The 13,259-nt window shown below is 40.0% G+C and overlaps 1 protein-coding gene across 10 annotated transcripts in view; it reads right to left on the reverse strand.

The window, feature by feature from the left end:
* Positions 1-3,217: 3,217 nt before the first annotated feature.
* The window catches only part of LDB2 (LIM domain binding 2), a 212,880-nt gene continuing 202,838 nt past the window's right edge, over positions 3,218-13,259 (reverse strand). For 5 of the 10 annotated variants that reach the window (XM_058803254.1, XM_058803252.1, XM_058803253.1 and 2 more), the window contains one exon: positions 3,218-4,508. In XM_058803254.1, coding sequence (XP_058659237.1) covers positions 4,278-4,508 — 231 coding nt within the window. In that variant the 3' untranslated portion in view covers positions 3,218-4,277. Of the gene's footprint in view, positions 4,544-7,577; positions 7,721-13,259 lie in introns of all 10 variants that reach the window. The other 5 variants (XM_058803260.1, XM_058803258.1, XM_058803259.1 and 2 more) reach the window with 2 other exon arrangements.

The following is a 13,259-nucleotide window of genomic DNA, read 5'->3' on the forward strand; positions in this document are numbered from 1 at the left end:
AGTTGCAGTCTCAGGAAATATTTTCAGGACTATTCAATTTCCATTAGCAGTTTCTCCAGGATATATTAGACACAAACTGGGTTTCCTTCAATATCAATCATTCATGTTTTCTCTTTCATCCTGTCTTTGCTAAAATGGGATTTTCATGGAGGCTGTGAAATTGCAAAATTTAGTCTGTTCTATCATTTAGACTCCTTTAATGGTGTTTTGCAGCCATGGCTGGGTAGGGAGCCTCTCTCTACCCTAGTGTTAGAGAACAACCAGTGGTGTTCAGTATTTTGCCTTTTCCTTTGGAAGTTTCCTCCCCCTCTAACCCCTCTGTCTTCCTGCACACTCTGACTGACCACCCTTGGCTCTCTGGCACGGGGTGCTATTGCTCTGTTCCCCAAGGACACAAGTTGGTTACTTCCCAAATCTCTGAGAGCAGTAACCCCTCCAGGACCAAGGCTAAAAATTAGTCATGATTTTCACAGTGCTGTGATGCTGAGAGAAGGCAAATGTTAGTTATACCCTATAACAAGTTATAGTTATACCCTATAACAAGTTATACCCTATATACAAGGTTCCTTCCAAATTCAATTATCCTACCACATCATTAGACCCATACATATCAATGCAATGATGATGAAACCTGAGAAAGGCTGCTTTCTGAAGAGATTGCAAATTTGCAAATACTGCTTATTTTTGCTTGTTGTGGAAAGAGAGAAAGAAGGAGCTTTAGGAACTGAAATGTTCTCACAAGGGGCAGCTGGTGAGACCAGCTGGTGATTCACAGGAGTTGAAAGTTCTCTAAAAAATGGGCTTTGCTCAACAAAGACCCCCCCAAAACTAAAACAATTCCCAAACAAAGCAATTCAAAGAACCATCAAAACCCACCAGTGCTTGTGACTCTTCCATGATTTAAGTTCTTTATAACAGCAACCAGCTTTGTTATTAGTGTTCGTATTTGGTCACTTTACTAATTATGTGATTCAGCTTTTCCAAGTAAACTCCTGGAATTTCCTCCCTCTGATTTGTGCAGGCACTTCTCAGGGCCAGTATTTCCCTCCATTTAGCTAAAACAAACAAGAGCTTTCTTTTTGAAAGTAGTTCAACATCATGAGATAAGTTTCCTTCCTCCTTTTAATAGCTTCAGAGTTCCCCAGGGGGAAGTACCAAAAACATTATTTCCTTCCAAATTCTGAGAGATACAATGTTCTGGTAGGTGGTGAGATTAGATTACAGTAAAATTAACTATTGGTTTCCAGCTTTCATTCTTCAGGCTGCAACCTCAGCCCTTACAAGTCTGTTGCTTCAACTCACCTGTGGCATTTATTCACCTTTCCCACTGCTCTGTGCCAGGCAGTCATGGAGCACATGGAATCCCCAGTGTCATTTATTGACAACCCACAAACAAAAGCCATAAAACCCATAAGGTCATGTGGTCACTGCTCTTTAATCCTCAGCCTGTGGGGAGCATTCCTGAGGACAGGGCATAAGCTCATAGGACCAGAAATGGGATCACAGGCTCTACCATGTCATTTCAAACATGAAATGAAAAGCCCATGCAGCAGCCCAGGCACAGGGCTGGAGGAGGTAGCAGTGAGGAGACTGAGTCCAGCTGCTGCCCATCTCAACCACTTCCTCCAGCTGGTCTGTTTTGGACATTTCTTTTATGAATAAATAAGTGAATAAATAAAATCAGCTAGCTGTATCTGTTGCTCACCCTAACCACAATAGGGTGGATTGATAGCTTGTAGATGAGGGTTTTGAGGAGATATGGAGAAAGTGTCCTTGGAGATTAATTCAAGGACAGCACTCTAAGGACTCTGTTGCCCATTTTTCAAGTGTTCCTGTGTTTATTTACTGAAACAACAGGAGTAATATGACATCATAAATCTTTTAAAAATGGAAATACTAGTGCCAGTCTTGAAAGATTAATAATAAGGAATGCCTTTTAGAGTGTGCTCATGGAGATGTAATATGAATGATTAGTGTTCTTGAACATTAGAATTACAGTGTATAATTGTAATGTTATAGTGGTTATATAGAAGCCAGAGATCCCCTAATGGAACACATTGTGAATTTAATTATTTACATGGAGAAATCAGGGCTGATGTAAACACTGAATGATAAAACTACAGTTTCCTACAATCTGAAAGTGTTATGAAGGAGCAGCATGGCTATCCATGTTTGTTATTTAGCTAGTTTTAAATTCTATAGTTGATATGCTTTGTGCTCTAGCGTTGGAATGTCTTTTAGGCTATCTTCCTGCAAGGAGCACCATAGGTACCAAAATTCATTGAACAAGGATTTTGCTTGCAGGAGCGTGACCCCACATCAGGGGCCAAGGCTGGCTCCTGGGGCAGGGAGGGAGCTGTGTCTCACCAAGAACCAAGTGGCCACACAGGGTGCTTTGCCTTGCACTCCTTCTGCAGCGGTGGCTTCAAACCTGTTTGGTGGAATCACATCCAGCAAAAGCATGAATAAAAAAATATGTATATATGCTAAGGAGACACGTTTCCCTAGGCTGGCTGCTGGGTATACATACAGCCACTCTGAAAAACCCAGGAGTTCTTCAGCTGCTCTTACAATGTCAGCAATATTGAAAGTAGAGTTTCAGGGAAGAACAAACACCACTCCCCTGCACAAAAGGCAGGATTGTGTGGATTCAGCATCTCTGTGCTGACAGTTCTTTCTGTGTTTGCCACTCTCAGGGCACCTTGCAGGGTGCCTGGCTATGTGTGTCTCAGTCCTCCAGCTCAGCCCAGGGCTTTGCAGGCTGGGCTGTGCTCGGGGCACCTGCACAACTCCAGGGGTTTCACTGGTGCCTGTGAACAATTGATATGATAGCAAAGCAAAGAAAGGAGGACTTTTAAAATCCTCTCATCATAAAACTATCAGACAGTATTCAGCAGAGTGGAAATCCCTGCTCTGATAAGCCCTGGCCCTGGAAGGCAAGGGATGCAAAGTTGAGGATGGAGCTTCTCTGGCTGGATGCCCTGCAGTCCCTCACACTTGGCTCTCAGTGCTGTAACTCACCTGTGGTGCTGCACATCCTTGTTAGGAAAAGAGCATCAAACCAAATTGAGCTGCAAGTGATTCACATCTATCCATAGGCTTTCCCTTTAGCTGGAAAAAGACTGCAATTCAGTGAAACACTAATTCCAGAAACCCCTGGTGCATGATCCTGAACACGAGTGTGTTGTTGTGCATACAAGGAACAGTAAATGCTGTATAAGAGCACATTTGTTAACACAGTTTATTGGCACACTTATTGGCAAAGCATACATAAAATACAGTTGTATTATATAACACACTGACTCACTGTGTCTTTACATGATGAGTTGAACATATTAATATGTAAATGAAAAAAAAATTAGTTTCTTTTATAAAGTTTCACATAAATACACCAGAATAAAAAACAAAACAAAATGAAAAAGTAAAACAAAAAAATGAGGGCTTTACAAAAATATTATACAAGAAATATACTATGAAAAGAAATAACAACAAAGCCAACTCAGATACAATAATAAAAACACAAAAGTTTTAGATTTATTAAGCTGCCCACAAAGTTAATGGATTACATGGCTTTAAAATATCTGGATCGACAGCAATTTTACAAAGCATAAACTCTCATAGGACTGGGTGTCTTTTTCCACATAAAAATATTTCTCATGTCTTTGATGAAAAAAAGACATTTCTTGTTTCAGTATTTTTTATTAAATGATGGATAGAATATCTACTGGCATCAGCTAAATGTAAATTAAAAATGCTGGATCCTTTAAATGATTAACTGATGAAAGAAAATTTAAAGAATGAACAAAAGTTACTTTACTTTTCCTTAAAAGCTGATCTTTTTCTGAAACAAGAAATTTCAGGTGCAAGTTGAAAAGCAGAAAATATATTACAATTGTAAAAAGTTTTACATAGTTATGTTAATGAGATCCTGAGCACTGATGACTTGTTAAAATATGGCCATTGTTTGATGAGGAAAAAAACAACCCCTTCCAATAAAATGCACTGTCAGAAATTTGCCATGAGATGCTGTTTAATTTTCAATTATTTTAATTGAGGTCAGTGCCAGTATCTAGTTGTATGACAATACTTCCAAGGAATGTATATGGAAGCTTATACAAGAGTTTTCCCTAACGAAAAAAGTTGGATAGCTTTAGTTTAGAAATAGATACTGTATCATTTGAAAGGTGTTTCTTTTAAATTTTATTTTGAAGAATGCTGTGAAACAGTAATTAATAACCCACTGAGGTACATTGCAGTGGGCACTGCTGCAGAATGACCTATTGGGAAGCTTGTGGTGTGGGGTTTTCAGATTTAGTCTCCTGGTTAGCAGCAGGTTTGCTGTTCCATGGGCTGTTATTTCCCAGTGCAGGTGAATTGTTGAAATCTTCTTCATCATCCATGCCATTTGCTGCATCATACTGTGTATTCTCTAATCTAGTGATAAGCCTTTCGTCTTCATCCCCGAATTCGCCTCCCATCAGAGTTGGTTCTCCTACCACCATCACATCCTGTGAACAGCACCCAATATTTGTTATATGGAAACCTTGAGAGAGAAAAAATCAACTTAAAAAAATTATGTTAGAGAATTCGCATCTTTTTTTATTTTGTGACATTTGAACAACAGAGTTAAAAGTTCCCATTTAGTAGGAACAAGGAGAGAGGCTTACATTTTATTTCTAATTTAATTAAAAATTATAACACATCTCTATAGCCGCATGCTCATGGCTCTGGATCTCAGATACCCCAGAACTGAAAAGCAGGTAGGCTGAAAAGTATGCCTGATTTTAGCAAACAAACAGGCTGTGAAACTGCCTTTAAACTTCTCCTTAAAATATTTAGCCTTTATCCAGTAAATCCTTCCTGAGCCATTTTCTTTGGAAAGGCATCAGGGTGTATCTCAGTAGGAACTTGGTGATATGCGTATTTTAAAAGTAGTTTAAAAGAAACCACATTTCTTATCCTCAGACTTCTCAAACGTGGAGCACAGCACTCTAATAAAGATGGTAACTCTCTTATCCATAGCCAGCCAAGCCCTTTTACGCATCCAATATACTTGACATTCTGCTACTTAATTATGGTAATTAATTTAGGTAAAGTTTTCGATAAAAACAATGTTCACACTGATTTGACAATTTGCATAGCTAATTAAGTCATTAGCAAAAACCTGCTGATTGCCAACAAGCCCTGAATTTACCATCTGTTATTTCATGGTGCCTGTCACCTAACTCCATGTAGGCAACCCTGCCGCCAATCTGTGCAGTAAGAGGACCAATCTGTCCAGCTGGTACCGTAAAAGCAAGATGAAGAGTGCTAATTATAATTACACTGATGAAGCTAATACTCATCAGAAACTAAAGCATGCAAGAAAGAAAGAATTCATCTAATCACTGCTTTAAGTACAAATTGTCCTTCCATGAAAACAAGTAAACCGCCTACTGTACTCCAGTGCATCACAGATTTGTTGCAAAAAAACCTAAGCAGCATGGGATAGAAAGGTGCAAACTTGAGATTGGAAAGCAAAGGTGCAAAGCCAGAGAGCTCTCTTGTTCTCTCTGTTTAAGGGAGGATCAGGCTGCTGTGCTAACAGCTAAAGAAATATGTGGGATGCATCTTTTCATGCAGCTCAGGTGTCAGGGCATCAGGTAGTGCTTGGTAGAAGTGCAGTACTTCCAGATGTATAGCTTTGTTCCTGCTGATTTAACAAGCCCTTCCAAGAATTCTGGTGAACAATGGATTCACTTTTTAAAGGATCTGTTCCTCCTTATGAATGTTAATAGCAAACAGAAGACAAATGTTTGCATTTAATAAGGTTTCTTTTTAATCAGATATCTACTTCCTTCACCACAAAACAATACAAATTATTGCCTGCAAGTGTTTACACTATTTCTTGATATCCCTCAGCAAAGGCTGGCATGTTACAAAAGAATGTTTGTATCACATTTGCAGCCTGTGCTATGTAAAAAAAAATGTGAATATATGAAAATTGTTACATTATTTCCCGTCCACTTTGTCTGTTTTGTTACTCCATATATCCGTAAAACATTTGGTTAAAAATACCTCACCCACAGCTTTGTGACATAGAAGTTTAAAAGACAAAGGCGTTCATAAGCAAAAGTTTATTCTAATTCATCCCATCCCTCTAAACAACAGGCAATGTGCAGTGTGCCCTGCTGGGCCAGACCTAATGCGTGGCGAGAGCATTAATGACCAAGGAGCCCTGGCAGAGGACAGCGAGCTGGGTGTGAGTGTGCAGGGTTACAGGGCAGGCAAAAAGGACCACAGGGGCTGAAACACAGGGTCACACACCGAGGTGGCAACAGCTCCTTTGACTTTGGCATTCTCAAGGACAGGTGTAGCCATAATATTTTTTGAAAAATCCTTTCCTTGGGATTTTTTCTCCTGAGAAGCTGAGATGCCTCAGGAACAAAATGTGAACAAGGGTTATCTGCTGCTGTGGAATGCAACAGGTGCATCTGTGATTGGTCTCATGTGGTTGTTTCTAATTAATGGCCAATCACAGTCAGCTGGCTCAGACTCTCTGTCTGAGACACAAGCTTTTATTATCATTCTTTCTTTTCTATTCTTAGCTAGCCTTCTGATGAAATCCTTTTTTCTATTCTTTTAGTATAGTTTTAATATAATATATATCACAAAATAATAAATCAAGACTTCTGAAACATGGAGTCAGATCCTCATCTCTTCCCTCATCCTCAGACCCCTGTGAACACGGTCACAGACAGGCCTGAAGCTCTCTCTGTTGCCAGACCAGCAAGAGGTCAGCACCTGGGATGGGACTCAGACAAGCACGTCCAGAGTCACTGTGGGGCTGCAGCAGCTGGCTGGGGAGGCAGTGAGAGAGTAAAATGTGTGTTACATCCACCAAATGATGGCAGGGGGAAATGTGCTCAACAGCTGCGAGTGCTGAAAGGAAGACAATCACTCTAGGCCAATCTGAGGAGATGTAGACTAGGGTACTAAGATGGCGTTAAGTAAACAAAAGTGTAATCCCCACTCCTAAGACAATATTCCTGTTCCTGATAATGGCAGGCTGAGGATTCACCATCCCACAGGAACAGCGCTAGTTTTACTGCTCAGGTCCCCTAGCACTAGGCTGGGAAAAAATCTCAGTCTGTGGAAGGTAACATTTGTGCATCAGTGGGGAGATGTTCAATGACCTTGTGATATTTCCACCTCTGATTTCTCAGGTTCATTTCAAATATTATTCCTTTCATATAATGACTCCCACTGAGAGAACAGTTTGCACTTGTATTTCCCTCTATGCTATTGAGTCCCTCTCTCTCTCTCTGGGAATTGAACTACAATTATATTGAGGTTAGTGGGGTTTTCCCTCACTCTATTTAAAAGATAGATATCACAGCATTCATTACAGGACATCTGGAAAAAAATTCTTGACAATCTTGCCACTTACAGTTACATCAGGCAAAAATAGTGTCTCAGGAAGCGCACATGCTCTTTCCTCCCCAGAGGATTCTGCTCCTCAGACTGAAAGCTGAAGACCCCACCAAGTGCACCCCATTGAACCTCCACTCACTAGATCCCGTGCAATGACCACCAACCTCTGAGGAGGACTGGAAGTGACTCCTTTTAGAGCCCCTCAATGCTTCTCCTTAAATTGGCCAGTGGGGGTCACTGCTGTTGAATGACACAAGGCTCCATCCCTCCCAGGGTTGAGGCTGCAGCTCTGGAGTGCTCCTAGCTCCTGCTCATGGAGTGAGAAGCAGAATCCAAGAATTAAACCCTAGTCTCTTGCATGGCAGCACACACTGCTATGGCCTAGTTATGGTAGCACATATTTGACTAAATTAGTTTAAAAAGATTTAGACTGAAGTCACTCAATCTTAATGATTTACTCTGTGATTAGAAACAACATTTTTGGTCAAGAATGTCTCATGATAGTAAAATATGGCTGTAGTGAAGCACTGTAAATAAAGCAGTGGTTGTTTTACATTATGTGATAGAAATGTAGTATTTTATAATATAACCACAAAAGCAGCTTTCATGTATATCATACCTTTCATCCTGTAATAACCCTAGTTGCCATCCAAGCTTAAATTGATGCATATAAGCTATATAAACAGAGATCACTTCACACAACACTCAAATGCAAGCACTTCTATTTAACAGACTGGTCGTTTCTAGGTTTTATCTTTTTTTCTTTTTTTTATACCAAGCCTCAAAATTTTACAAAATTTTAGCTCTGCCCTGCCCAGTTAAGTGACTAAACTTTTTAACTTGGGGTCATCCTATGTCTAAACAATGTCCTGGTGAAGTTTGGAGGTAAAAATATCTATTGTAAATGTAAAATTCCCCATGTAAAATTCCCCATCCCCTTGCCTTCCATCTTTGCTGCTGTTAATACATAGCCTCACTCAGTGTGTTACAGGGATCAGTTTGTAGTTCTGTTACAGGGATCAGTTTGTAGTTCTGTTACAGGGATCAGTTTGTAGCTCTGTTACAGTGGTCAGTTTGTAGCTCTGCTGTCACAGCCCCCAGAAGAAGACAAACAGTGCTTCACAAGCCCAAGGTAATTAAAAATGCCTGGCACTCTAAAGTGTATCATTCAAGCACATCTCATCCTCCAAGGACTGAAAGTTGCACTAGTTTTAGCAGCTGGAGCACCTCTAAGTGCTAAGTCAAAGGAAGAAGGGTTCCTCCTCCTGCTTTCCTTCTTATGGAATTGTGTTAGTGGTAATTATTTTAATAATTGACTTTTTAGCTTCCTGGCACAAAAATTATTAATGACTGAGAGCCCCACTGCTGCCCACAGCCTAATGGTCACTGCTTCCATGAGAAAAACATCAGACTGACTGGTATTGAAATGATCTTTAGAAACAGAACTGACTTTTTAATTAGGTTTCAGAGTAAACACTTTCTAGAGAAAAATCTTTCACATCTCATCATAATTCTCACTGTTAACTTGACATTCTGTTCTTGTTTGGAATGTTTTTCCTAAAGCACAAAAACTGAAAACAAAGTTATTCTCTCTCATCTCTTTACTACTAAATCTTAGACTGATTTGCATGGTTTTGAGACATGAGATAATTTCTGACACTAATCTCTGGCCCTGGCACTGTAGCTCTGGTTCTACAACATCCATTACAAACCTCCTAAACCTACCCTGTTTCTCAAACACATAAGAGACTGCATTGCTCCCTTCCACATTAGCAGGTTTATTTATGGATTTGGTTTCTGAGCTTACAGAGAGCTACAAAGAGAAAGAGAGTTTATTGAAGTATGTAACTTGCTTAGAGTGCAAGGAGGTTCTACTTTGGACTCTGGATGTAACAAAGAATGTTTCATTTACTCAGTGGCATGTAGTGATGCTTTATTCTTTCCAACACATGATATTTCACTGGGTTTATGGTTACAGCACTGCACTCAATGGGATCTTCATTAGTAAATGAAAGCAAAATCCACCTATTAATTTCTGTGGTCATGACTAGGAGCAGCATAGAGCAATGGTTCTTAGAGTTTGTGAGAGTTGTGGATTGCTATCAAGTTTCAAATATATGAAAATGGATCAATATGCCCTTTTAAAATTAAACTTAACAGAGAGTGATATTTAAGTGAAAATAGCTGGATGGACACTTCTGATGACCTTGCTCATAACTGTAATCCACAGATCACAGTATACAAATCACTGCTCTACAATACAAGGGTTTGGGCTTTCAGGAAAGTTGTATTTGAAACAGAAGAATATGAAAAATTCTAAGTAATACAATTTTAGTCAGTGAGAAGGCTTGAAAACTGAGCAAAGATTTGGGAAAATATTGCAGCCAGCTTCAAATACTAGAGGAAATTATTAGTACTGTGTAAATGGTAAGGCAATGACATACCCAAATTAGGTAACTAATTTCTTTAAAATGATAGGAAGGCCAACATCAGAAAGACAGGTTTTCTGTGAACCTTGCAGAATCTTGCCCATCTTTGCTCTTTGTCTAGAGGAAATTGGTAACTCCATTTTCTGCCCAATGAGCCTTCCAAAGATCAGATATGACTGAGAATATGAACAGATCCAAGTTTAAGTTACTGGCATCTGCTGAGACTAAGGCAGCTTAGCAGACTACAGATTCTGGGTCCCTGTCCTGTCTGTCCCCTTTATGCACTAAAAGCAGCAAATGCACCTGTGGGGAGCACTGGCAGTACTGGGCCTGCACCCAGGAGAGCCTGAGAACAGGAAGCTTCTGGTGAGAAAAATGTTTTTGTATTTGTGCTGACTTTAGCAGCACTCAGCTCTACTTCCACCACACTACACTGTGTTTCCTCAGCACCTACAGGATTTGGGTCAAAAGCATCACTGGACAAGCAGTGGGCCAAGCTAAGAATGAGTTGTGTGATGCAATCATGTGGCACACTGGCTAACTGCATTTGAGAATGTAGGAAATATGTAGTACATAGGAAAGGTACTAAACAATGGACTTGGGCCAGAAGAGTCATGTTGACAAGAGATCCTGAAGGGATCCTGAAGGTCTGCAATCAGTAGCCTGAGAATGAACAGAATCACAGAAACCACTCTTCATCCCACCATCATAAGAGAAAATGGGTACAACAGAGTGCAAGTGACTGTCAAAAGGACAAAAATTTGTATTTTATTTACCACAGTTGAGAAAGTATAAACATAGTTAGAAATAAGAGGATGGACTGAGAGTGAACATTTTCAAATTCCTGATGAAAGGGAAGATGCCCACCCACTAGCAGACACCCTTCAGATGCTACTATGGATTGTCATTGGAGATGTACCAGAATGTGTCAGCACTGTGGAAATGCTAATAAATTTAGGGCAATGCAAGAAGCACAAATGATACTGATTGATTAGGCTTCAATAACTTCAGGATGCAGTGCCAACCTGACCCATGCATGGAAATGCAATCACATCATTTCACTTTCTGAGCTTGGCTCTGTATTGTCTGCACTGTCCTTGCCTGGACAACTGATCAGAAAATAATGCAGGTGGAGGAAATGGCACAACCTTCTCCATCTACTAGTAGAAGACCGTCTATCTGGCAAGTAACATTCCCTCATTAATCAAGGTTTTCCCAATGTATTTATCTGAAAGCTGGAAAGGGCTGTGGGGAAAATGATAAAACTCTGGAGCTTCAAGATTTTCCATAGTTGATGGTGCTTCTGTTATCTGGACACTATCCTGAACATGGGACATTTGCCTCTCTAGGCATGAAGACCTCATTAAAGAAACAGAAGTTAATAGTGTGAGTGAGAAATGGGGATGAGGTGTGTGGTAAGTTCACATCTTTGCCAGACTGCATGCAGTGTTAATGTAGGAGAAAAATGGAATAATTACTGATGTCCTAAACCAAGAACATCACATAGAATAGAGGCCAAGAAAACACTCTTTAATCAGGATTAATTTAATATCAAAGTTAAAACAACACAGAAGCATAAAAGAGATAGGAAATTAGATGTGATTATGATGGAGAGACTGACTTTGCTGGCAGGAAAGAAATCATTGGAGAAAAAGAGAAATTTGGAATACAGGACTTCATATTAATCCAGGGTTGATATAGATTTGAGCTCATTGTGGGGCTCTCCAGAGAGGAGGATGAGAAAAATGGAACTGAAACTAGCTCTGGTTATTTGAGTCATCTGGATAGAAGATGCAGTGATTTCATTCCTCTTCTCTAATAAAGAGAGGGGAAATGCTTTTTACACAGCAAGTGAATGATTTCAGTAGGGTGGGTTTTTTTTCTACTGAGCAGGAAAGTCCCATTCACAGAAAGCTGTACAGCCAAATGAATATTTCAGTGAATTGAAAACTGCCAAATTGTGTTCAAGGATCTCTTTTCTTCTATTGCATGTAAGGGAAACCAAATGATACACTTTAAGGTACAGTTATGGGGAAGAAACAGAAAGCAAGTTGCTGCTACCTGCAGCTATCTTCAGAAAGCAATGGCAACAAGGTCCACTTCAAAGAATGCATAATATTGAAGAAGCGTGGGATAACATCTCTTTATTAAACTGAAAAGCGTTGAATAGTTTTACACCAAAATATCCTCCTGCTAAAATTATTTTGAGTTGTCTACTCTACAGGGTGGCCAAACCATCAATTCCATCTGGTTTGCTATCTTTGCTGTGGGGAAGATGGGAAGAGCTGTTAGTATGTCAAATTGAACAGCTAAGCATTTTCCCCTTTGCAGATGGAAAGGAAAAGTGTCCTAAAAATGGAACCTGATCCTCCATACAAAAGAGTTTGGACCATTTTGTTACTCTGGTACAGAAAGCAAAGAATATTGAAAACTATTGAGTATGCAACATCCTGAAAGCAAAAGAAGGGTAAAAATCCGTTCCTCATACCATAATAAACTTCACCAATAGTTCTCAGATGCTCAACTATCATCTCCATCACAAGAGCAGCCTTGACTGCTTCATGTGTCAGGAGCAGCCTTCAGCACCTGAATTCACTTTCACTATCAGTGGGAGTGACAGGTAAAACTATCAGAGGGCTCAACCACATTCAAACAGTCAAGTACACACAGCTACCACTGAATGCCACAAAATCCTCTCTCCAGGGCGGAGCAGGCTGAAGAGAGCCAGGGGGTCAGATTCTGGTCCTGCTGAACTCTGAGCAGGGTGTAGCTGACAGAAAATGACTACTGTCTTTAAAGTTGGAGACAGCAGGGAACTAGCTGGTTGCTTGGTTTTGCACTTCCTTGCAGTTTTTCCTTAAATATGGTTGAATATTGATCCAAAGGTTTTCCTGGCAGATACCATCAGCGGGGCAGAGTGGTGCCTGCCACCAGGAGATCAGGTACTCAGCCTTCTGACTGCTCTGTGCTGCCATAAAAACACAGAGATGCCTATATTAGGGAAAGAATCTGACTCTGGGGATGCGAGCCAATTTTAATATGACAAGAAGGAAATATGAGTTTAATGTACTGAAGCCCAAAGCTGTAAACTAGTGGGTTGCTAAATCAGTTGCTAAACAAAAATCTTCATTTCATTTCACTGGTGTTAGTCTACTCCTCTTTTTTAAATCTGGATATTCAAGCTTCCTAGGAAGTGTCTGCTTTGTGCTAGCAAAATGCCTATATTCTTTGTCAAGTTTCAGAGGAGACATACCCCTTCCTATCTGGTGATCAAAAATCCAGTAAAAAATACCTGCATGTTATTTCCAGGATATGACTTTATGGTTCCTATAATATCAAATTAATTTCCCAAGCCTTTAAATGCATAAGCTATCTCCTTATTGACTAAGGCACACTTTGTCACAATTTGGGGTCTGA

The sequence above is a fragment of the Ammospiza caudacuta genome, chromosome 4 (genome assembly GCF_027887145.1).
Source record: "Ammospiza caudacuta isolate bAmmCau1 chromosome 4, bAmmCau1.pri, whole genome shotgun sequence".
Lineage (NCBI taxonomy): Eukaryota > Metazoa > Chordata > Aves > Passeriformes > Passerellidae > Ammospiza > Ammospiza caudacuta.